Raw genomic sequence first — 26,294 nt, 5'->3', positions numbered from 1 at the left:
CTGCCCTCGCACGGCGGCCGCCGGCTCGCTGCTCCACGGCCGGACTCGACTCTCCTCCTCCCGCGCGCGAAAGGGGCGTCGAGTCCGGCCGTGGCTGCTCCTGCTGGCTCCTGGCTGGCACGCTGGTCGCGTGTTTACTTGCGCCGCGCTAGTGAAGTGATGTTACGCCAGGTGACCAGATGGCCTCGACTGGCACAGACCACAGTGAGCAGCAAGTGAGAACAAATCGTTTATTGACATCCGCAAGTTTACAGAGGCCAGGACATCATTTCATTTCGATCGCTGCAATTGTACGTCGCTTTCGTGACAACATTTTTTTTTTGCCATAACAACTCGTTCACTTGCGCTAAGATTTCGAACGAAGGGCACAAATGAAGTATTGACGGCGACAACGGTTTCCTTTGCACCGTCTTTCTAGCGGAGTGCATAACACTCACCTTCTGTTGGAAGAATCGAATATTCTGGCCTCGACAGCTGCCTTCCGATGCGGAATTTCCCACATTTGTCATTCCACAAGCACTCAATTCCCGTGTTTTGCCAGTCCTCTCAACAACTGATGGACGCAAAAGCACATAACAGCAATAACAGTCACGAAACCGGTGCTCCGCGCACATTGAAACGGTCGGCCGTTGCAGCGGTTTCAATTTGAATTGGCGGCTTTGTGGTTGCGAATTCAGAAACGAGGTGGTGCACCAGTCGGCAGTTCGTAAAAAGTTGCGTACATTTTTGCTCAACAGATGTTTGATGCGGAACTTGTTAATTGTATTTTTAAATAACACATTGTAAGCGAACTGTGTGGGCTCTTTGAGTCACGAATGAATGTTTTGTATTCTATACCAAAAGTAACATTTTGCCTGCGCCGTCTGGTGGGCTTGATGGTCGAAAACAGCGCTTTAGGTTGGTCACGTGGGGCGTCGATTTTTACGCCGCCTATAGGGAAGACAGGGAACGTCCAAGCTTGAGAGGCCTGGTATTCTGCTATCCGACGCCCTTCCGACGCGCGTCGGAAGTTCGTGACGTCAAAATGACGTGCAAATAGCCAACCGCCCCGCCCTCGAAGATCGCGGGAAGTACGTCATCGCCTTCGGGGACAATCTCATAACTTTCAAATGCTGCTAAAGCGAAATTAATAAAAATGTTTAGATATAACAGAGCCTTTCCTGTTTGTGTGTTTTCACGGGCACTGCCGTTGCTGCTAATGCTAGTTTAACAGGTTTACACGCATTTATGTTTTTACTTTGTTCCGTTATGAGGCGCCAGGGAGCGCTGCGCGCGGCACAGCTGTGGATCACCGGATCTCTGGATCACCGGAAACATCTTTGGTAAGCCCACAATCATCGGTGTTGTGTACCTAGCTGTCACCCAAGGGCCACACGACGGCAACTGCAGCATACTGCAATGCATAGAACAGGATGTGGCACGGTGGGGAACCAACAAACAAGTGCTCCTGATGGGAGACTTCAATGGGCACATTCAGGCCATCGATGGGTTCCAGGACTATAATGGTAACCTTATGGTTGGCCTGACTGAGAAGCTCTCTCTCGAGATAGCCAACCTGCGAGGAGACTGTGAAGGTGACTTTACGTGGTGTGCTCGCAACAGTCGTAGCTGCATTGACTACGCACTGATATCGTCCTCACTGGCAGCACACATCAGACAGGTCCACATCGACGAAGGCGGCCTCTTCAGCCTGGGGAGTGACCACAATCGCATCAAGCTGTCACTCTCATCGCCCCACCAAAAACATGTGCGACAGCCTCGAAAACCTGCAAAGCGCTATCTGCCGGCACCTGCATACAAAACAGTTGCCAGCGAATTCGAGTGCAGCCCCATCCACGCAGGGAAGGCAACGTACTCGGAGTTTGTCGATGAGCTCAAGAGAATCATGCGCAAGCACGAGGTTCGCACAGGCTCTCGTGGAGGCCCTCAGCGAAAGCGGTGGTGGGACAGGGAAATCAAAGAGGCCCTTGAAAAGCGGCGTGCGGCGAACCGGGCACACAGGCATGCAGTGAAAAATCTCACAGCCAGTGAATGCCTCCTAGCCTGGGAAGAGTATCTGCGCTGCAAACGAGCAGTGCAACAGCTGGTCCAATGCAAAATCGCAGAAAACGACCAAAGGCAACTGGAGGAGATCACTGCAGCAGGCCGTAGCAGCACCCGGAAGTTTTGGACCTATGTTTCCTCACTCGACCGCAAATCGCCACTGCCAAAGCTCCGAGATGAAATGACGGGTGACACAGTGCTTGATACACGTCGGCACCTCCAATCGCATCTTGAGAGAATCTTTGACCATACACCCAACCAAGGTGACGTCCAGCACAAAGCCAGCCCGGTAGGAGAGCCGCCAAGTGAACAGGACTCGTACATGGCTGACTGCCAATGGGAAGTGACACCGCTGGCTCTCAAACGTGTTCTTGCTCGCATTGGGGCTCACACGGCAAGCGGACTCGATGGCATCCCTGCGGAACTGGTCAAGTGTCTGGGGGAAGTGGCGCAAGCACACCTTGCAGCAATCCTCACCGGCATAATCCACGGCGACCCCATCCCAGAGGCATGGCTACTGGGAAAAGTGTCATTAATACCAAAGAAAGGCGGTGACAGCAGCCTTCTCAGGGATCACAGGCCACTCACAGTCACCAGCGTACTGTATAGGCTTTTTGCCCAAGTGCTTAAGGCCTGGATGAGCGCGTGGGCGGAGCAAAGTGGTCACCTGACGGAGCTGCAAAATGGATTTAGACGGGGTCGTCGGGTGGAGGACAACCTGTTTGTACTCTCCCAGTGCATAGACATTGCACGGAAAGAATCCCGCGGCCTGGTGACATGCTTTCTCGACGTCACTAAGGCATATGACAATGTCCCACACGGCCGTATGCTGCAGCACATGAGCGACCTGGCTATGCCATCCAAATGGATTGACCTTCTGCGGCGCTTGTACACCAGCAACAAGGCAGTGGCATGCTTCGGAGAGGTCCACACGGAGCCAGTGGCAATACACCGGGGACTGAAGCAGGGGTGCCCGCTCTCCCCGCTGCTATACATGCTGTATGTAGCGGGGCTAGAGAAAGCCCTTATTTCGTCGGGACTTGGTTTCACGCTGCCCTATTCTGAAGATGGACTCCCGCAAATGTGGACACTACCGGGGCTGGTCTTCGCCGATGACCTTGTCCTGCTCGCTGGAAGTGTGGCTGAGCTACAGGGACTTGTCACCGCCTCGGCTGAGCATCTGTCAACACTGGGACTGGCCTTCAACACGCGCAAGTCAGCGGTCCTGTGCTTCTCCGACCCAGAGGACAAAGCTCGCATTGTGCTGCTGCCTGGCGGGGAAGAAGTTCCACCGATGCACAGCTATTGTTACCTTGGCATCACTTTCAACACCACTGGCGACAAGTATGCTACACACGAGGCTCTACTGAAAGAAAGGTCGAGACGCGCCAGCTGTATCCTGCGCAGACGGTGCTTATGGGGGTGCAACCGATACCTGTTGGTCCGTGACCTGTGGAAGTCGGTGCACGTCCCATGTCTCACCTTTGCGAACGCTGTGGTGTGTGTGTCGGCGCCAACACGGGGGTGGCTCGAGCGTGGTCAGCGAGAGGTGGGCCGCCTTGCCTTGGGCTGCCATGGCCGAGTGGCTGTGGAGGCCATACAGGGTGACTTGGGATGGTCAACATTTGAGGCTCGCGAGGCCACCAGCAAAATTGCATTCGAAGAGCGACTCCGAGTCATGAACGACGAACGCTGGGCGCGGCGACTTTTCCGCTACATGGCATTCAAGGGTGTTCGCACACAGTGGTGCAACCGCCTCTACCACCTCCGTCGAAAATTCGGCTTCACTACAAGCCCGATCGAGGTGGGCCCGCCGCACAAGATCACGGAGAAGGTGCGCTCCAGGGTGAAAGAAGAGGAACGCGCTCACTGGCAGACCGCAATGCACCAAAAGTCTACCCTGGAACTGTACCGCAACCACAGGCAAGATATAGGCCGGATGCGTGTCTACGACAACAGTAGCGGCAGCACACTCCTCTTCGAGGCCCGTGCGGGGGCACTGCGCACGCTGCTGTACTGCCGGCACTACGACAGCACACCAGAGGTTCAAGCAGCAAAGTGCAGGGCATGCGGCGACCACGAGGAAAGCATGGAGCACCTGGTGCTGCACTGCCACAAGCTGCGCCCACCCGCCAGAGTCAACGCCACTATACAACAGGCGCTAGGGTTCGAGGACGGCGTCGACAATGCCATGGACGTACACACGACGAAAGAGCGACTGCAACTCTGGCAGCGATCGGTTCGGCTGGGTGCGGCTGTGGTGACGGTGCAGTGAACGCACGAGTGAACTGCAGTGAATGGTGACAGTGCAGTGGACGTACATACGCATGCAGTGTACCATATGCACAAGACTGCAGGAAAACTGCTACCTTTAGCTTTCTCGCTGGTGGGGACGGTGCAATGACTTTAGGCATTCAGCCGGTTTTTTTTTCTTTTTATATGTATTTTGTTAACTTTCCACCTGGCTTGGACATTTCGGTGTCCGCCCGATACAAAGGGTTTCTGGCCACAACGATCATCATCATCATCATGTTTTTAAGGAGGCATATTTGAACGCTCAGTACAGTTGCTGCGCAAAAATTTCGTCCCACAAGGGCGTTCTCTTGGGACGAAAAGCGACGTAAACGGTACGCTGTTGCCCGGCAGTTATATATAAGACGGCTGTGACGTGAGTGCGATATTTTGATCGATTTTCTAACGCCATGTCATTGTTCGGCCACTCTCGCTTGTGCAGTGAATTAAACCCGTTTTTCAAAACGCATGTGTGCGCGTTTTGCGCACGATCAGATTACGTACTTATATTGTCACGAAGCCAAGGATGACGCAGTTGTCTTGAAGGAAAAACAAGTTTATTATGGCGAACTTGTGCTCCCCTAACAACTCAAAAGAATACAGAGGCGGCGAAGCAGCGGTCAACAGAGTGACTTGTGCAGACGAGTGTCGTCGAATCGAATGCCGCGGCGTCTGCTCTGCACGCTTTTATCTTTCGGCGCAAATGTTTCTCGAACCGTCCATTGAAATACAGAACATTGTAGATCAGAGAAGATTATTCTGGGCTAGTGCCGTTAGGGCGAAACAGTCTGCTTATCTGAATGAGATAGCCCGTGCGGCATAAAAATAAAGAATGGAAGACGCGCTTCGCGGACACAGATAACACAGCCAGGCGTGGCCGGGCGATAAAAACAAACAATAAATAAACAAACCCATACATGGTTCGCGGTAATATCACGGCAAGCTCGTTTTAATTTTTTTTAATGAAAGCAGGGGTGCAAGTGCAACGTCAATGAAAGAGAGTACTGACCTCCAGACTTTAGCGACCCGAGGATACGTTTCCTGCCTAGCTTTGTTTCATGAGCTATATTAATATGCTATTCTGCGTGACGAACTGCTCTAACAGCCTAAGCCTGTATCACGTCAAATCGACCACGCCCACAAATTTGGTGCTTAAGCATGCAACTTGAAGTAGTTTGCTCAGTTTTTTTCTTAAAACATCCCGAGAATCAAACCGCCTTCCCGCAGGTATTGTTTCCATCCACAATAATCACTTGTTTCTACAAGCATAGGTACAACTCAGTGACTGTGCAATGAGGTGCAATTTTTGTAATTGAGCACCTGCAATGTATTCTTACGTTAGCATATTTTGTAATTCCATTTTCCTATTTAATGCCTCTACCCTTCAGGGTTAAATAGGTAAAGTATACCGCAATACGCTTCGTTAACTAAGATAGAGACCAAATTTTCAACCCCTTATTGTTTTTTGGCCGTTAAGCTCATAATGAACACATTTTCAGGCACACTGGAGCTGGAGAGCTGCTGGTTGTGGAAGGCCCTGAACAAACAACCAGTACTGTGGGCCTCAACAAGAATAGATGCCAACTATGAGCACTTTAACAAGCTGGAGTAGAGAAAGCAGTTTTGGCATTGCATCACAAACATCAATGTGCCCTTTTTTATTTTTGCAATGAAGTTACGTTGGTTTCTGTGCACTTTAAATAAGGCTGTGTACTACAGAAATGCTATAGTTGATTTTGTCACGATTATTTTTTCCCAGTGTTGGTTACTCTTGGACGGTGCTGCTGCATGCAGGGGAAAAGGAAACAGTTCAACATAACTTGTAACACCCTGATTTATTGAGGAAAAATTCAATACGCCTTTGTAGATGCTGCTGTTGGCTTATCATAATTATTTTTTACAAGCAGGTGTCCTTCATGAAAGAAAAAATCGCAATATCACTTTAAAAATCTAAGCAAGCAGTCATCAAAGCACTGAGTGCTAGAATACATGCAATGGTGGGGTAAATGAAACTTTTGTGACCATTTTTCCACTTATCATGAGAATGTCAGAGTAAACCATGACAGTGAACTCTTTGTTAAGAGACAGCCTCCAATATTTTAAGCATGTTTACTTTTTGTATCAACAGTGGAGATGCATACTGGCATATCGTGTTCTCTTAAGTAAAATGATCTGTCAGATTTCCAAACAAAGCCACCGTGCAATGGTTGTGCTATGTCATAATATAACTCTTGACTGGATTGAACTAATTGTGTCCAGAAGATTCCGCAGTATATTGATTATTTTTTTTTGTTTGTGGTACATGCATCATCATTTTTTGCTTCACAGCAGAATGACGGTTACAGTGTAATAAACAGAATTTTCTCAAGAGAATCTTGACCGGTCTCTATACCCACAACAAGGCCTCACGACCCATCAAAACAGTAGTCACGGCCTATCCCAGATCAAGCAACACCGTGTCAAGACATAGTATATAGTGGTCGAAAGCAAAGCAACTTTCTCTCTTGTCCTCACACAACCATGTCAAACACAAAACGACAAGAAGCTTCTCTACAGGAAACAATGTCGCGTCAGGGCAAAGTATATGCTACATGAAACAACAACAAAACAATTTTCTCCCGACAAAACAAACACCGCACACCACACACAATCAGAAACGAAAGTTAAAAATGACATGTTTAGTGCCACAAAGCTGTCTGAAGATGCGTTGGTTGCCCTGTCCTTCAGGAGCTTCTTGCTCCTGTCGGGGGCAGGCACCTCATCAGCCGCATCGTCTGTATCACTGCCCTCGTCCCTTGGTGCTGCTGCAGCTATTGTCGTCAGTCGTTCCAACAGGCAGCCACACAACACACACTGACAATGTTGGCTGCCAGAAGAGGCCTATGAAGAAAAGCTGGTGCTACTGCAGGCAAGGAAAACAGCTCTTGAGAACTGCAATGCTGCACTTCACGACAGAGCACATCGAAGCATGTGCGGCATTGTACTTTTCTTCAGGTGTCTGGGGCCTGGACGACGAGCAGGGGGTGTCATGAGCCACGACTCGAGCAGGTGGCCACCGTCAACCCCAGAACTCGCCAGGCTTTACACGTCACGGGCAAAAGTGAACAGCCAGTCACACAAAGGCACTGTAGTCGGCAGTCACGGTCAGGGCCTTCATACTGGCGTCGCACACCTGAAAGAAATACATAACACAAATATGTACTAAAGCATTAAACAAGTACACAGTTTGAAAAAAGGAAAAGGTAATAAACAAGAGCAAGAATATAAAGAATTGGGTTACTTGGAACTGATTCACTCCGCAACTGCATGCAACGACAAACGACATCGCCGTGTTGTATGTGCCTTTTTTTTAATCGTCGCTGTTTCGCGTAGCAGGGGAATTAGAGCATGCAGGCGACCTGAGAGGAAAATTGGTTACTTACAACTATAGATAAGGGCCCTCCCACCCATCTATGCGGTACAACTGCGAAATACAACCCCTCCCCTCCCCACCCCGCATTTCGAAATCGATAAACCCTTAAAACGAGCCGACAAGCTGAACTTGTCACCTATTCACTATGTGTCAAGCAGGGGGAAACATCTCAGCCGAAGTGAAGGCGCCGAAGCAGTTGACACACGATGGGGGCGGGGCGAGGGCGATATACGTTACGCATATATTACACGGTTCTTTATGAAGTCAGTTAGACGACCAACACAATACACCTGTTTATCTTTCTTTATGAGCTTTTTTTCTTTCAAGACGCCACCCTATTCGATACCTCTGAACGTGTTCATTTTAGCTACATTTATTGACATACCTTTTCGATATCATTTCACTTAAGCGAACATAGGCCGGAGAGTTAAAAGATTATTTACATATGCATGCATCTGCTAAGTTTTTTTTTTTTTTTGACACACTATTTGATCATGCACAATTGCGAAATTTATGGGAGATCACTGCCACCACACCACACCGCTCAAAACAAACGCATTTCAGTGACTGCTTTTCAGACATCGCGCTCCTTTTCCCTTCGATGCAAAACAATTTTTTGCTTCCGTAACAAACGTAGCCAGAAACAAGTAGTACTTACACCGTGCTTACGTCGCCGGGGTATCCAAAACCCTCGTGTGTCGGAGCTCCGTCAGTGCCGACACCACAGTGTGAACGCTGCGACTGGCGTCGGGGTGCGACAGTGTTTCATGGTGGCAGAAAACGCTTTGCAAACTGTCAGTTGCGAAGAGGGACACAGCACGCACAGCACCTTCGTATCTGTTGACACTTCGCTGCACCTCGATGGCCGATAAGGGCTTCCAATTTCAGCGCCTTGGCAACGGCGTGAATGCTGCGGCTGACCGACGGCTGCGTCATGCCAAGAGTATCACCGCTACCGACAATCTGTTGAAAGCTGCCGGTAGCGAAGAGCCTCAGAGCGCACATCACGTTCGTTTCCGTAGATAGCCCCGTCGCACCTCGAGGCCTAACGTGCTCGTTAAGTGCGTCGCACAGCATCCGCGCCGGGCCCTTGTTGACACGGAAACGGCGCTGAAAGTCGCCGTCACTCAGTCGACGCTCAGGCACGGGATCCTCCTCCAGCAGCTCCAACAAAAGTGCGAACACAGGCGGCATATACGCAGCCATCGTACAATCCGATGCGCTCTTAACCGCGCCGGATTTCACCCGCCGGTCGCGGGAGAACGAGCGGGAGCCTTTGGCTACGTGACGTCACCAAAAAATAGCCAAAATATAGCCGCGTGACGTAGGCCGGCTGACGTTTTCCGCTCCGAGCCAATCGTGAGAGCCCACTTTCTCCTCTCTCTAAACAACCGCGTCGGAAGGGCGCCGGAAATCGTTCCGGCGCGCGTCGGATGACCAGCAGAATACGGCCCTGCTGCCTTCACATTGTGCCACTGTCCAGAAGCACCCGTGGGTAGCGCACCTGTTGGCGGCAATTTGTGAGCAATTCTGTCACCTACTTCAGGGTTGTCTCAGATATGCCAAAGCCTCGGAGCTTGAAGATGACAAGATTGTGCTTTATGCTGTCAAAAGCACTGGGAAAACCTGGGGAGAGAACTTCTCTGAAGCTATCGAGGGTGCCACTCAGCTCATAGTGCAGGGTGGAGAGCAAAGTTTCACAGCTCCACCCTTTCCTGAAGCCATGCTGGGTGTTGCATACGAGATGGCTCATTTGTAGGTGCTCGGAGATTTTGCTGCAGGTGAGACTTGCGAGCATATTGCAAAGAATGGAGGTGAGCTCGCTAACTGGGTGGCAGTGTTTGAGGGCGTTCAAGGTTCACCCGACCCTTTGCAGACAGGGATAACACATGCCAGTTTCCACACCCGAGGGCCCTGGAAAACGTGTACGGGAACACGTTGGCCAGAGGAAGGGAGATAGCAGGAGCGCAGGCCTTGAGTAGTGGTGCCATCTGGACGGGGCTCGGTGCTGTTCTTCAGCCTGGGGATGGCAGATTCAACCTCGTCCGCTTCATTCACCCGGGGGGAGGATAGGAGCGGCCTGCGTGAGAGTGAGCTGGTCCACCGAGTGGCTGTCCCCTTGCGGAGTAAGGCATGGGCTGTTGAAAGAGCAGACTACCCATTTTTGCTGAAGTACTTGCCAAAGGAGTTCGCGATATACTGCGGCCACGTTCAAGGAGGAGTTGAGTAGCGGTGCTATTTTTCAGCAGGGAGCCAAAGAACTCGCAGAACTGCTTGGGGCATGCTCTCGCTTGGCTGGCAACGTCTCTGGTAGGACACTCGTATTTCCTTTTTTAAGGACCGGAGAAGGTCCTTGTATGCGGACCAGTGTTTTGGGTACCCTGACTTTTAAATCTCTATCCTTCTGAAGAGGCACTTGGTTTTGTTTGATAGCTTCTTGATAGGGCCCTGTTTTCAGAGATGAGTTTTGAGTACGTGTAGTCCTTGCAGGCTGCCAAGCATAGAACACGTCCCAAGGATTGCGGTAAATTGAAAGAGTTCACGCAGAGGAAGCAAAGGGCTCCGGCCATCGAGCGTTCCAGTGTTTCTAAGCAAACCTTTGCTTCTCTTTCCCTCCTTTTCATCGTAATGGGCTCAAGACAGAAGTGGCACTTGAACTTCAGAAAGGTCGCATTATTTTATCCCATGCGTGAGGCTCACCCATTCTGCGCACCTAGTAAACATAGACGGGACACTAAAGGCTGAATGATTTCTTGCCATCCAGCCTTCACCATTCACAGCTTACAAAGTCACAACTTGTAGGGCGGGAAAGTGTCTGAGGTGGCGATGCCCGTTTCTTCCATGGTCCTGGCATTCCAAGCACATAATGAGCGACTACTGCTGCCACTTGGGGTATGTCTGCAGGCCCGTACAGCGCTACAACCTATCCCCCGGCCGCCAACCCGTTTCCGCACGTTGGCGTCTCTTCAAGTCCTACCAGGGAGTTCCGTAGACCTTGAGGCCCCAGGCCAGCGCTTGGGCGTCCTCCAGGTAGGTGCAGTTGGAGAGGCGCCGCTTTATCCGCGACACGTCGTGGGCTCCCTGGGGCGTGGCCAGCCAGGCTGTGCAGGGGTCGAACGACAGCTCGTGGTTCCCCGCAATGACAAACTTGTGCCTGTGCGCCAGCGTTCCTGCACAGGCCAAGCACAGCGGATGGCCCATTGAGTGGGGGGTGCAATAGGGCAATGATTGATGAAAACCTTAGGGGGGCGGGGCTTTATGACTAGAAATGTAGACATGGCTCGCGGATTGTCTTTAGTTGGCCCACTACACTACAGGAGGAAATAAAATCTATCTGTGGGCCTAAAATGAAGTAAGTTTGTCGAATGCGTATAAGTGGTTACATACGTACGCATTCTTAAAACATTGGTCTTAACAACAACTTCTTTTAATTTTCAAGTAAACGTTGTGAAACTTGTCAGTCTTGCTGCTTTTTGCCCACTGATTTCAAATATTCCATTATTTTTTCAGCTGGTCAATTAGTTACCAAGGTAATTAGAGATAATTAGCCATTTTGGTCAAACAATAGATAAAGCAGTGTTGGTCATAAAATTGTAATCTTCATATTTTTCAATACTATGAATCCTGGTGAATGCAATAAGCAAAGCAGGTTTAGCTGATGCATTGCTCGCAACTAATTTTACAGCTTATTAAACTTTCGTGGCACCAGTGGCAAGAAACGATTTTGAGTGCCCATTTCAAACACCAAAGTTTAATGAGCTGTGAAATTAGTTGCGAGCAATGCATAAGAAACCTGCTTTGCTTATTGTATTCACCAGGGTTCATAGTATTGGAAAATATGAAGATTACAATTTTATGACCAACACTCTTTTGTCTACTGTCTGACTAAAAATGGCTAATTATCTCTAATTACCTTGAGAACTAATTGACCAGCTGAAAAAAAAATTGGCATATTTGAAATCAGTGGTAAAAAAGCAGCAAGACTGACAAGTTTCACAATGTGAACCTGAAAAGTAAAAGAAGACCAGTGTTTTGAAATATTCTACTAAAGAGGTGTGCACACAGTAAAACATCAGCTTACGTTGAATTTAATGTAGCAGTAGTTCAAAGCTTGCATTATGCAGAATTGTAAAACATTTACTTTGAAATCTGACTTCCAAGATGAAAATGGGAATAAAAAATGTATTTTAGCATGCAAGCAAATTTCACTTGGAAGGCTGGCAGGCCTGCAGCGATGTTTGACAGACGCATGCACTTCTTCAAATGTTCCAATTATTCATAAATTTGAATACAAGAAGTTTGAAATTATTCATCAATTACAGTACAGTAGACCCACAATAATTTAAACTCGGATAATACGAAGATTTAGTTAATTCAAACAAATTTTAAAATTTAGGTTGGCCTGCTACGTTTTCCATGTAATTTAACATTGCTTATTAATTCAAACTACTCTATTGCATACATTCGGTAAATTTGTACTTTTTGCTTGTCCTTGCTGGAAAATACCTGCTGCATTTGCCATGTCTAGCTGCACATTTGGGTCCTTAAATGACTAACAATCACAAATGAAACCGATTAACTGCATACACGTGTAAAAGCAAAACCTCATGCGCCAACAACTGCGTGTGGATTGAGGACGAAAGGAAAGCATGCGATCCATTCTTTTTTTCAAAGCATGAATAGCACTTCAGCATTGTGTGCGAGTGTTGTATTACAGTTGAACCTCGTTATAAGAGACAAATGGGTATAAGAGACACTATTCACCCACATGGTTGGCTGCCCTATCTTTCCCATTGAATTGACCTCCTTTATAACAGACATCGGGACAAGTCATCCTTGAACTTTAATCGACAGTCTCGCTTGTAACACACATTTTAACTTCAGATGCAGTGCCACCAGTCACTAATTGCAGTTGCTTCCATTGTGGAAACACAGGCGGACAACAGACGCCTGCAGTCGCTATTTATTATAACGTCAGCAAACACACAGTGGTTCAGGCAGCTATGAAATGACGATGAGAAGAGCTGCCAATGAAAATGCAACTTACAGTAGTGGTTGAAGCTTACGGCCATCCATTGGAGCGCGACTGCACATGCAGGCTCTCCCACTCGCATAGCTCCCAATCAAGAAGCATCGCAGATGTGGAGTCCTGCAAGCGTAATGAATAGCCTGAGCACACAGCGGAAGAAGCTGTGCGCTCTGGCTATTCATCAGGCTTGTGAACTCAACATCTACGATTCATCTTCCACAAACAGTGAAAGGAAAAAAAAGCTCGTAGAATAGGTTGTAAAAAACAGTGTAAATACAGTCATGAAGCAAACAGACATTCAGAACCGTTTCATAAATTCTGGGGGCCAAACATAAATTAGAATTAATCTCTTGCTACATGCTGTAACGTTCTTTTGAGCTTATTTTAGTCATACGGTGGGTGCCCATAATATACTAGGGTCTGATTAGTAAGTGAAAACATGGCACCCTGCTTATAAGAGACATCTCGTATAAGAGACAGAAACTGCTCCCCGGTACGTGTCTCTTCTAAAGGGGTTCAACTGTATTAAAAAAAAAAACTCCCACCTCCCCTCGCGGGAACCCGTGTAGATGCGACGCATAGGCGCAGCAGTGAAGGGACCGCGTTTTATAGCGCGCATAACGTTGAGGGGACTGCGTAAGCCGGTCCCAGTCGATGACGACGTTGGCATATATACTTGTAAAGCGGCGTGGACTCTAGGTGTTTGAGCCAAGCGTGGATGTTGCTTCACCGGAGAACGGCACACCGGTTATATGCGCAGCGCGCCCGAAGGAGAGGAAACGGCGGAAGAGAGAGTACTGCACATGCGCCGGCCCCAGCGCGTCTGCCGCGGCTATGACGCAACACAATCCACTTTAATCCAATCCAAATACAAGCCAAGCCAATCCAATGCCCCTCGCGAGAGAGTGTTCGCTATCGGAGAGGAGAGGGGGTGAGCGGCGGAGAGCGCAGCTGGCACGGCGAGAATGGGGGAGCGGTGGACAACGCCGGAGGGACAAGGCGAGTGAATCAGATGCTCTGCATCTAATATATGGGAATGTTTCATTACAACACAAGTTGGTATGTTGCTCTGAGATTAATTGTATCACAACTTCTGATAATTCAAACAAAATGCTGTGGTCCATTCACGCTTGAATTATTCAGAGTGTACTGTGTTAGGAATGCGTGCCTCTAATCGAATTATTTGAGCAGTCATTACTCAATTTGAATTGGAAACCTGGCTATGCACGTGCATCAGCTAAATAGCTATTCCTGTCCCTATTTCGTGGAAGAGCTTATCAGCGATGCTTAGAAGAAGCACTGCGGACCCTTACTGGCCACCTTATGAGCCACCGCAGTGACACCACACTAGTCTGCGATGTGACCTGGCATGCTGCCCAGCTCGGTCTTTAAAATTCTATTTCCATCTCTCGCAAGTTGCCTGTTTATTTTTGAAGCTGTGAGGACAGACCTCTTCCTGCCACACATGGGCACATGTCACAAGAAAACCCAATTGGAAAATCGCGCCCGGCTCGTGCGGGAATGCGAACTGAGACGATACATGTCGCACATTATGTGAAGTAGCATTCTGCAACAAGGCAACAGACGGCTTATTCGCGCATGAATTAATGCCGCCTCACAGGTTTTCTTGTGACCTGGTACACAATATGTTCCCTCGTTATGCAACAGTGGTTTCTTGGAATACAGGCTCACACTCGCACAGCAACACGGCACTTGCAAGTGCATCATGGACCTTTTACTTTCTGCCAGCCTCCCAACTAGCCAACAAACACACGAACACAACAAACCACTGCCTCAACTTGTGACGTGCGGTAGTCATTGGCCGATCCCCCTGCTGGCCATGTGCGGAGCGACAACTTCCCCCCTCCATTGCCCCATCCCATCTGCCTCGCTCCAACGCATCCGATAGTCCATCCCCTCGAAGCACAATCACATACACCACGTACCCCACAAGAACTGCGCCACCTAGCCGAGGTCCCTGCATTGCTCCGGTACACGAGCACTGCACCACTGGATCCTAATGCCTGGCACGGTTGGTGCTTTTGCGGACAAGTTCCTTCCCTCTCCCTATTTGCCGCGAGCTCGACATGTAGGTGGTGACAGCGTCGCACTGCTAGTGTGGATGCTCCACTGAGCGGCCCGTAAGAATGCACACTGTGGGCGCGCTTCGTGCCTTTTTCCCGCCGAATGTGCGCACGAAAGGTGCAAACAAGAGTGGTATGCTGTAGTTCGGTTCCTCAACGTTCAATGTATAGCATGGAAGCGGCAGTAAGTTTTCGCTACTACACCAAAAAAGCGATGACTCATCGGGAATCTCAGAATGGCCGTAATTGTGACAATGAACTTGTACGCTGTGGCTCGTAGCAAGCTCGATCTTTCCAGACTATGGCTTTGAGCCTTCAATAAAAGCATAAATAGAAACAAATCAGGAAGCCTCGATCTCTGAAATTCAGTTTACAACGGCAATCTCAATCGCTTTCACTGGTAGCATGACGCATTCTTGCATTTGTGGGATGCCCTGAAATGGTAGCAACTGCCCCGAAATTCTTTCTAAGAGCTTACGATATTATTTGTGTGTTCAAAAGGCAGCATAAAATTACTGAATTTTGACCAGTGCAGATATATAAATGTAACCGCTCTAACGGGTTTTTTAGAAATGTTAACGACTCTGAAGGAAGGTTTGATGAATAATGGTTTCGGATCACTTATTTACGGCTTTCGTCGCAAGTGGACTTGCGAATTGAATTGTCAACGCTTGCAGTACAATCAACATCTCGTGTTTAGCTAGGTTTTCGCAAAGTGACAAGCAGGTTTACAGTGTGCAAACCAAGCTTCTGGGACCTCACAGTGAGCACAAATTTTCTGTTACGGCTGCTCTGTTGACCATTTGCATTCCTTTTAAACTCTAACAGGTGCCTGCAACAGCGAGATGTGTTTGCATTCGTGCGTATAAGGTCGCTTACGAACTCTAAAGATGGCAATAATTGAAGTTGCGCTGCAGATGTAGTAAAACATTTCCTTTTTATTTCTAGTTGCGAATCAGCGCAACGGTTTCCCGGTAACTACTTTGTTTTGTAAATTGAATATCGCCTTTGTCTTGGCATTTAATTCTTGAGGATTGGTTAAAAAATGAAATTCTGTGCATTTAGTTTTTTTTCGGGAATGGGGGGGGGGGGGAGGGATCTGCCGACGTTGCTAGAGCAGCGAGAAGAGAACGCATGTAGCGCGAAAGGCCAAACTATGGTTATCAGTATTACTTACAATCGAAGCTGCACTAGGCGTCGTGTTCTGTAGCGGTGAAAAAGCAGTACGTATTTTCAAAACTGATTAATCCCCCTTTGGTCCGGGTTTGTCCAGGAATTGTGGCTCGCCTTTTTCAAAATTGTATTGAAAGCAAGCATTGCGGGGAAAAACAAAACAAAACAAACACAGCACACATCCCTCACACATGTGGGCAACAACGTGCATTATATTACGCGTTTTCTCCTCTTTCTTAAAACTTAAGTCCACCTTAAGAGGTTAAGACGTGACCATATTAGGCATTTGGTTATGCTGAGTGAGACACCTTTCTGGACAAGGTGATTCATGTCGGATTTGAAAATGATATACAGTACAACCTCGTTACAACAGACCATGATAGTGATCATGATTTCAGTCTGCTATAAAAGAAGTATGAACAATCCAAATACTGTTACTACAGACTTTTACGGAATCATGGATAAAGTCTGTTATAACAAGAGTTTGGACTTTTAAACTGTTAAAAACAAATAAAAAAAACTAAGCTGGTCATTTCTCGAGATTCAGTTACAAATTAAACAGGTTGATATTTTAGGCCAACAAACCTTCAGGATGAATTGGGTGTTTCAACAGTTTCATCCTCTTGTGACACAATGAAGCACGTCACAAATGACGTGCATGACTCTTACATTTTCTGGGCTCCTGTTGTATGGCACCCCGTCAAACTTTTGATTCACTCATATTACTTCTCTCTTTCACGTCTTCAACCTACAGTTGCATTTTCATTGTCTTCACATGAATATTAATGAAATGCAAGTAAAGATCTCATTGCTAAGCTTGGATATTTAGCCATCTATAATGTATGAGGGCATATATTTTTTTGTTTTAATGAAGGTAACTTTCATATAGTGATCTTATCTGTTGCACTATAGCACTGAAATTCTAAATCCTATTACTTTTTTCCCAGGACATCACACCGATGCATACTGCAAGTGGATCCAAGAAGTTTCACTTCTACTAATTCATAATTATTTTTAATTGTTTCAAATTGCTTTCATTTGATCACAACTGTGAGGTAGCAACACAAAAACTCAAAACATACGTAACAAATGAATGGTTGCCTGCACTTGAAAAGTCTGCTGTAGAGATGCAAAGGTCAGGGGCGTAGCCAGAAATTTTGCTCGGGGGGGGGGGGCTGAGACTGCACCTCGACCTCCTCCATATGATTTTTCAAGGGATTAAAAATATGTTTTTTATTTATTTGTTTAGGTACACTAAGGGCCCCGAAGTGCATTACATATTGGGGATCGAAAAAGAAAAAATATACATAGGATCAGTGTACAAAGAAAACCATGGTAAGAAATTATGCACATATAAGGCAATAACACAATTTGTACACTCACTAGTTGCTATCAGCAATAGCAAAGTGGACAGAGTATGGTATAACATAGACAAGGCAATAGAAGTTCATTTACCACTTGGTTTCCGAATTGATAAAGTCCGGTTCCATCCAATCGCGTGAGGTACTCATTTTGAAGATATGATAAATATGTATAATAAGTATTTATGTATATTATACATAATAAATACAAAACTATTAACTGATAACAATGTATGTTACACGTTGGGGACGAATTATTGAACCCGTCGTACTGTCAAGAACAAGAAAAATAAAATATTTCTTCATAAAATGTATTCGTATGTTCCGAGAATTGCTGCAGAACTGCTATCACTGCATGCAATTTTGTTTTGTCTACATAACAACTAACACCTAAAGAAATATGTAAAAATATAAACAGATATCCTTAACAAACATGAAAGCAAAAGACACAGAAGTAAAGAACTACATTCATCTAAAACTAACAAAAGATTGCATGCAGTGGATATTACAAACGTGAAAAGCACGAAACAACTTGCGGGCGGACGTTTTAATGTCGCTTTGTCATTCAAGAATTTTTTTTCCATTTTTGCTGACATGCGACGGTTAGGGACAAATCTGAACGCCGCTGTCTTTTACGCCATTATAAGGCGTAGGAGCAGCTTGTTAACAGTCGCGTACAGCGGATAATTCCACCAAGATTATTCACAGAAAAAAAGGAGTCAAAACGTACACTTGTGGAGAAAAAAGCGAGACGATTATATTTGGATGACGGCAACAAAAGTTTCACTGGCAACAAAGTGCACATTTATACAGAAAACCTAGCAACAAGATACTTAAATCGGAAAGCTGCAGTTAACGCACATATTTAAGCAACAGTGACTGTACAGTGTACATATTACATAAAACAAGGCCAACAAAGAATAAAGTTCAGCGAGCACATGAGGTTAACCCCACACATAGAAACGCAGTGAACCCAGGCAAAAATAAAACTATTACCCTAGAAATTGTAATGTGCTTTTAGAACACTGGCGTCGTGATGTAACAGGACCATATGGGTAAAATGGGTAGAAGCATAAATGCTTAAAATATTAAACAACATGTGTATTTGAAAGGTGCTTTAGTGTGAACACAATTGCGTTGTGCCCGATGTAAAATAAGGCTCTACTTGACATTAATAGAATGACAAAAGACAGAAGTTTAAAAGACAAAAGTTTTACGTAAGTCGCAGACGGTACATTTAGTTGCACATAGCCCATAGAGCAACGGTTTGTTGAAAAACGCCGCGTAAACCAGGTTTTCCAGAGCAAGGTGGGCGATTCGTACTTGACGTGCTTGTTAAATTTTAATTTCCAATTTCGTGATAATCCTAGAATATGATGTGGGCGGTTGCAGTGAACGGAAGCAATCTCTGTGGTTTCTAAAACTAATGTGCAATGATTCGTTACCACAATTACACTCTTATGAAGCAGAACTAACATCGTTTCTTTTACTTGCAATGGTTTCTTACTGATTCTCTATTTAAAGGACAAAGCTTACTCGGCGGGGAATTTTAGCGAAGCGGTCAATGACTTCTGATACGCTGACATCAACGTCTCTGTGAGCGTACAGAAGCGCTAGGCCAACCATGCGTTCCTGGGACATCGTGGAGCGCAAGTAGTTCTTTAACAACCTCATGCTCGAAAATGTTCTCTCTGCGGTGGCAGTTGTCACTGGAAGGGTGACTAGAATCTGAAGCAGTTTGTGCACATTCGGATAGAACTGGCAGTCGCAGTGAGAGAGGGCAGTTATTCCTGTGCTGGGGCGGAGGTTTGCTGCTTTGTTCATCCACTTTGCCCACCAAAGTCGCAGTTCTCCCAAAGCAGCCCTTGCGTCCACGTCCTGTGGAAAACTGGCGACGAGGTTTTCCGCTGCTTTCTCGCGATTGTCTTGCAGTGGTGGTATTGCGGATGGCACAATTACACAAAAACACTCTAATGTTGTCCTGTGCTTTTCGAACCGTTGGTGCAACTGTGCTAACACGTAGTCCATGAATGGAATGAATACGGTTCTTCTAAAATATTGCTCTGGAATTTCTAATGCAACACCACGATCCTGCTGGCGGACGCCGGCTCGTCGGCTGGTGATTTCGACATTCATTTTGATTGCCACGGCCTGCACTTGTGCAAATATTTTCGAGAAGGAGGCAGTGGCACTGTCTCGGTCATTCTGAATAGTCTCCTGTACCAAGTGTAGGTCGTCCATCGCGGCGCTCATGTCGATGCTGCTCGACTGCAGCCTCTTTGACAGCGGCAGAGTCAATGCAAGCACATTCTTCGCCACATGCAGGCTCACGAGGAATGCTGGTGACAGAAGTGCCAACGCCAAACTATTCGCCTGAGCGGAACTTTCACCACTGCCATTGTCTTGAATTTCCTCTAGTGCTGCGATCACCGCTTCAAAAAGACTGACAAATGAAAGCACTGCATCATGCTTTTCCACCCAGCACGTTTCGCATAATCCCAGAAGCCGCTGCCTTGTGGACTCTGGGCACATCAAACTTATCATTTTTCTCAGAACGTGCGAACGGTTAGCAGAGTTCCGAAAAAAATTCGATGTTTCCTTTAGCGTCCCAAAGCAGTTTCGGATATCTGTAATGGAGCAGGCCGCACACAAAACTAGGTTAAGGGAGTGGCTGGCGCAATGTGTGTACAATGCGGTCGGATATTTTTCGCGAACGACGGCTTGCACACCATTGGTTCTACCTGCCACAGAGCTTGCGCCGTCATACCCTTGGCCACGAAGGTGTTGCATGTTAATTCCTAGGTCAATGAGAAATTTGATAATTGTGTCGGCAAGGGCTCTGCCGCTTTGGTCCTGTATTGGCCCAAAGCCTAAAAACACTTCTTCGATGTTGTCGGTGTCCTTGTTCAGGTACCTTGCGCAAACGGTAAGCTGTTCAATTCCAGCAATGTCTGTAGTTTCATCGGCAAGTACTGCAAAGCAGCCTGAGGCGTTTACTTTTGCAACCAATCTTTCTTTGATGACTTCGCCAGAAATTTCTATAATTTGGTTTTGTACCGCTGGGCTTAAATACGAGGCATTACTGGGGCAGCCCTCCAGGTGGTCCTTCAGAGCTGTATCGCCACAATCGGCTCGCATTCGAAGTAGCGCTCTGAAGTTTCCTTCGTTTTCCGCGGAGACGGCGCTCAAGTCCAGAGGACCGCTGTCCCTATGGCCACGCAGAGCCAGACCCTGCCATGCGCAAAAAAGAACTGTCTCAACAACAGGCTGCAATTTTCTTCTGTTTTCTCTTATTTGATTTTGTCTGCCCTGGTCCAGCTGATCAACCACACTAGGTGCGTTTCCTAAGAACGTTTGGATAAAGTTATCAGCCGCCAGTTGACAATCACGGTGATATTTGGTGCTTTCGTGCGCATCAAAGATTTCGAGAGCGTGCTTCCATTTCTGGAAAGACTTAGACACGAGGGCTCCAGTGCGTGCATGTTGGCCCTTGCCAACCTCCGGCCTGCAGAACAGGACGCACACTCGACAAAAAGCACCTTGTTGAAGGTCTGAGTAGCTCAACCATCGATATCTATCGAGCCATGCCGACTGAAATCTTCGGTTTTGCTTCAAATCTTTCGTAGATTTGAATCTGTATCCTTGAGGTGGAATCCACGGAGATGTCAGAAGCTGATATCTGGTCTGGTCTTCCATTGTTGAGTAATTCGAGTGCAGCCCTATGTCAAATTTGCTTGTTAGGACCGTTTGCGCATCTGAAAGAGTTAAATATTTGATATCACTATACGTGGTTCGATACATGAGCGATCTGTTTCTAAATTGTGCACAATAACTGAACGAATAAGAAAAATATGTGCGAATTCTCACCAGATGAGCATGTTGAGCCTGTCGGTACAGACGGTACAGACGCATGCTTCTAAGTTTCCAGATGTGGCTCTGGCACCAGTCCTTCGTCTCTTGTGTCAGTAGAGATTTTTTGTCTTGAACCAGTAGCTGCGCAAACCACAAGGGAAAAAAATAAACAGCAGCCCTCTCTTGTCGCTATACCCAAAGACCCAATAATGCGCCATCTTTGTTTATAAGCTCCTACCGCTATGTATATAAGTAGCATAATGTTCGGTGTGTGAAACTGCACCTTTGGCCTGCGCGAGCAAGGTGTTTCCTGCAATGCTCAGCGTAACGCGCTGGTTCACTGGTTTGTGACTTAAAAGCTGTTTTCGGACTAAGAAGCGGAATCTATATGTGTTTAGGGGAAACAGCGTAAGATGTGCCACCTAGGCTAAGGGTGCAGTGGCGACAAACTCAATACGAGTTGTAGAAAAACCAAATTTTTTAGACTGCGCCTCGTCATAGCTCCGTCACCCCCGTGGTTATCCGGCCTGTTCAATCCTACGCGTGATCAAAACCAGACGTGAAAATTGCATGTCAGGGAAGGGGACATTTTTTTTTAGCGTGAGTAGCGATTTTTTCGATTTTTTATGCAAACCATGGAAGGGAGCGCTCCTCTGTGTTCTTGAAAAGAGAGGAATTTTTTCTTTGAAGGGGGAAGAGGGTTGTCTCATCACGCGACTGAAGGACCTACTGAATAAAAAGACAGCGGAAGGCTTGATCCACAGTGCTTTTCGTCCTGCCGTCATCGTCGGCATTGTACGCCGGCGTGGCGAAAACATTTTAAGAAAGGCAGCGACAACATCGAAATAATGATTTCGAAACCGAACATGATTGAATTTCAAGCAGTTGCATGACTGAAGGAAAAAAATAGGACATATACAGAAAAGGTCTCAGTACTGGAAAGAATGCATGCAAACAAATGTCTCCACGAATGAAAGTCAGGAGACCTGACTTTTATGAGAAAGAGTTGCTGTTACATGTTGGTTATGCTAACGCTTACTTTCGCAAATAATGCATCTTATTCCCCTCACTTGACTACTGGTTTATCAGTAATAATGTTGCTATTTTGCAAACGTAGCTGCCAATACCTGTCCGCCTACGAAAACCCGATCCTAGGCTTCAAGACCATGCATTTTACGCACCAGACATTGAACACAAGAAAACCCGTAAAAGAAATAGCATAGTTACCTTTGCTGGCTTCAGTGTCTTGGCACGGACGCTTGGACGTAGGAGGAAAAAATGTTGATATCCTCTTCTGTGACATATTGTAACGCCGAATTCCGTGCAGTCGCTAAGCGGCACTGAAGGGCAGACAGATGAACTCCGAAGACATATTAAGCTGAATATTTACACTAAAGGTTCTTATCTTTCCTGATGATCTGACGATGACGATTGTAGGGGAGGTTTCTTTAAAAGTATATTTAAACGAAAGAAAAAATATTTGCAGACTGAAGTTGAAGTTGAGCAGAGTAAGAAGTATAATAAGCGTATCAGAAAGCTAACTTTGTGTGAAACCCTGAGGATCCGACCCCGAGACGTCGTGCCTCGTTGTTTTGATCGGTCACTTAGGCTCCGCCCACGACGCACGTGCCAATCAGCAACTCGTGGCGATCTGGTTGGTTGCATTCGCAAATCCGTGCATAAACTGCGGCGGACAATGCCCCCGTAACCCCGAAACGTTGGTAACTCTCTCCCACCACTAGAAAAAAGGAAAAGACGAAAAACAATTAAGTAAAACGCAACAAACGAAACCACGTGCAAACACTTGAGGGCACCTGTTAAGTTCGAGCACCTCTTTTCCTAAAATCGCGAGCTGCTCGTTTATTCTGTCATATGTTCTTTTTTTTTCCCGCCGATTGGGATGCGGTGATGAATGGACAGCGCGGAGCGCAGACGGAAACGCATTACTTCACGCCTCTGGGTTTGACGCGGGCGGCCACGGGGCGGGTTCAAAGAAGGGACGCGCGCTGCGCATCGTTTCGTTTGTTTGTAATGATGCCGCAGCGCCCGGTGTCGGCGCCTCGGTTTGAGGGAAGTGGTAGGCTTGGCCGCTGCTGTATCGGGCAGGTCGACGAACTGCGGCAAGTATTCGCGGGGAGGGCTATGACGAACTAACGAGGCCGTCTGGGTGGCCCTCGTTTTGTGCGATCCCGAGCACTTTGGACCAACCGCGGGTAGAAGGGTTGTTTTCGCCTGCAGGTGTCCCCGCGAGACGGTTGAATGGGCTTCTCCCGCCAGTCATTCTGGGGATCTAGGCTTGGAAACATTGGGTCGCGCAGGTCATTTAGTCGCGTGTCTCGTGCCGGCTACGTGTGGTCTTCTTTCCGGCCTGAAAACGCGACGACGTCTGGCTGACAACGAGGGCGGCAATAACGGGACGGTGGGGCGCCTGGAACGAGAATGGGGGGTCCGTCGGGAAACAATTAGTCGCCTATCGGCGGCGGAAAAAGGGATAAGTGCCGTGCGCGGTGTGTGGCGGCGTGCGCGGCCACAGAGTGGGGTGGGGGGGCGCTCGACAAAGCGACGTAGAATTGTCGGCTTGAATGTCTGTCGGCGACCCGAAGTGCGCGCGGTCTCAAAACTTTAATGACCACCAGGAGGGAAACGGGCCACCAAGGGAGAGCTGGTGCGCTTTCCGGACAGGACTCCTGGGGTTCTGGACAAAATCCTAGGATGGTTTCCGGCGCAGGTGGTTGCCTTGGTCGCCGTGCATGACAGCGCGTCAAAATTTCGGGGAGGGGCTGAAGCCCCATAAGCCCCCCCCCTCCCTACGCCCCTGGCAAAGGTGGACTTGTTAACCTTTCAAACTGGTCTGTTATATCCGAATGTATGTTGTAACAGAATCTGCAGTAAAGGAAGTTTAATCAATGGCACAGATAGGAAGACCAACCAAGCATTGCAAATCAGTACGTTGTATCCAAATATCTGTTGTAAGCAGATCTGTTGTAATGAGTTTCCACTGTATATGAAAATGACACACGAAATGCCACATGACAGACGCAAACTCACAACTGCTTAATTTTACCGAAAAATCCCCCCTAAATACTCTTGCGCATCCATAGAAACGTATTTTAAATAATACGTAAAATTAGGAACTCGATACAGTTGAATAAATGTTTATTCCTCCTCCTCAGTATAAACGACTGTCCAAAAATGGTATTTATTTTAGAAAAGGTACGGGAAGAACACGATTACACAGGCGCTTGCGGCTGTAAAATACGTGTCCGGTAATGTATGGGCGATAGTGCACGGGTCGTGTGCAGTGTAAACATTTTTGTTTGCTTCTTCTTTCTATAAGGACACAGTGCAATTTTACAAGGGTGTAGAATTTGCACGCGTATGCACAGGTCTTGTCGCTTCTTACCCGTTTCGCGTACTAAACTTTTATCCTTTAAATAATCACCGCGCCACCTTCAAAAAGCACCCTTCGACGTTCCCGAAACGGCAGACGATTGCACTCAACAATAAGAAAAGTGCAATGTGTGGAAGCAATGTTTATAACATGTTTCACACTCAAGCGGTGACCAGGGCGAAGATGTTTCGTGGAATTAAACCAGCGCATTAACCCGCAACGGCCGCTGATTATTGTGTTTCTAGAGGAAATGCGCAAGCAGAGGTAACTACGTCATTGCTTACTGCCAAACAAGCACGCATATTGGTTGTTTTGTCGTGTGCAGCACGCGTCTTGCGCCGCACGCAACGTGAAAAAGCAGACGACGCGAAAGCGCCATCCACACTAGGAGCGGTTCGTCCCGCCGCCGCCAGGGGCCGACTGTGTTCGCGCTCAGGGCGAATAAGCAGTGCATGCACTAGCAGCAGCTTCTTAAAGGACCCTGCAACACTCTTTGAGCAGTGCAAGTAAACCTGCGCGACGTTTAGATTACAGTGCCAGGAATACCTGAGCCAAATATTACACGTGCACGTGAAGCGGTGAGCGCGCAAATCGATGTGAAAGACGCGAAAAAACAAACCGCTCTCTCTTCAGTTGTCCTCATTATGCATGGCCTAAGGGACGTCACATAGGCCATGGCTGCCCGATCGGCTGTCACTGGTCAACTTCGCGGCTAGATTCTCCCATTTCCGTCGTCGTCATCGCTGTGTACGAACCTCTTCTATGCCTGAACCTGTAGGCACAGTTTTGGCGTTTATTTTGTGTTTTGAGTGCGCGCGGAGTTTGAGTGATGAGCTCAATACTTCCCTTTCAACGAGACCACTCGACTACAAACGTTTATTGCTTCAAAAACGCCCTACCAGCCCGAACGCGCACTTGCGAGCAAGCACCCATGCCTGCTTTTTTGTGGCCCCAGACCGGAAATAGGCCCCTCCGCGTTGCGGAGAAAAGGAGAAAACTACCCGGCATGTGATATATCGAATGCCACCGAAGAGAACGCCGCGAGCCTCCCCCCTCTCCGGGAGAGAGCGCGCAGCTTTCGTCGCCTTGTCCGCGTTCGAGTTGAGAGGGAACGATTATGTGCGATTTCTCATCGCGCGTAGTTTCGTTAATTGTGAACGGATTTTCATAATTCTTGCGTTAGGAGATTTCTGGGACAATAGACTTTATCCCAAAATACAGTACTAGTAGTCCATGGCAAGTGTTGCAGGGTCCCTTTAAATGTGGACTTTTTAGCAGCCAGTGTAGACGTTGATGGGAAACAAATTCACTCCTCTTCAATCTGTAGGCGCCACCACTTCAACAATTACTCCTGAAAGGAGCTGTCATCGATTCATTGCCCCTGGGGTGTTGGACCACCGGACTATGGCTCCTGCATTTTTTCAATGCCAATACCAAGCGTTCCCGCTGCTCCTACTCTAGTTCCCAGAGCTCTAGTATAGTCACGTGATCAAGTGACGCCTGGTGGAAAGCGGCAACGTACGCCACAGGGAACGCGCTCGATAAAAAGGGTCAAAAAGTCGTCGCAAATTGCGCGACGCGTAAATGTACGCGAAAAAAGGGACGCGATAAATGGACACCGCACGTGCACACTACGCAACTACAAATCGCGCGCGTA

At 47.5% G+C, this 26,294-nt stretch overlaps 1 protein-coding gene and 2 long non-coding RNA genes across 3 annotated transcripts in view; all 3 read right to left on the bottom strand.

The window, feature by feature from the left end:
• The window catches only part of LOC144142340 (UPF0046 protein C25E10.12-like), a 30,614-nt gene that overhangs the window by 3,923 nt on the left and 397 nt on the right, over nucleotides 1-26,294 (bottom strand). The window contains exon 2 of the mRNA XM_077673770.1: nucleotides 10,725-10,917. Within this exon, the coding sequence (XP_077529896.1) occupies nucleotides 10,725-10,917 (193 nt within the window). The remainder of the gene's footprint in view (nucleotides 1-10,724; nucleotides 10,918-26,294) is intronic.
• On the bottom strand, nucleotides 6,152-10,717 carry LOC144142344 (uncharacterized). The gene is made up of 2 exons (XR_013316953.1): nucleotides 8,406-10,717; nucleotides 6,152-7,507 (listed from the first exon to the last, which is right to left on the bottom strand). It is a non-coding gene; the product is annotated as an uncharacterized LOC144142344 (long non-coding RNA).
• Nucleotides 17,252-26,285, bottom strand: LOC144142346 (uncharacterized). The gene is made up of 3 exons (XR_013316956.1): nucleotides 22,474-26,285; nucleotides 21,262-21,387; nucleotides 17,252-21,149 (listed from the first exon to the last, which is right to left on the bottom strand). It is a non-coding gene; the product is annotated as an uncharacterized LOC144142346 (long non-coding RNA).

This window comes from Haemaphysalis longicornis, unplaced genomic scaffold, assembly GCF_048455015.1.
Source record: "Haemaphysalis longicornis isolate Haplotype H1 unplaced genomic scaffold, Haemaphysalis longicornis Haplotype H1 scaffold_6, whole genome shotgun sequence".
NCBI lineage: Eukaryota > Metazoa > Arthropoda > Arachnida > Ixodida > Ixodidae > Haemaphysalis > Haemaphysalis longicornis.
Note: the sequence above shows the minus strand (reverse complement) of the source record. Positions and strands in the feature narration are given on the sequence as shown.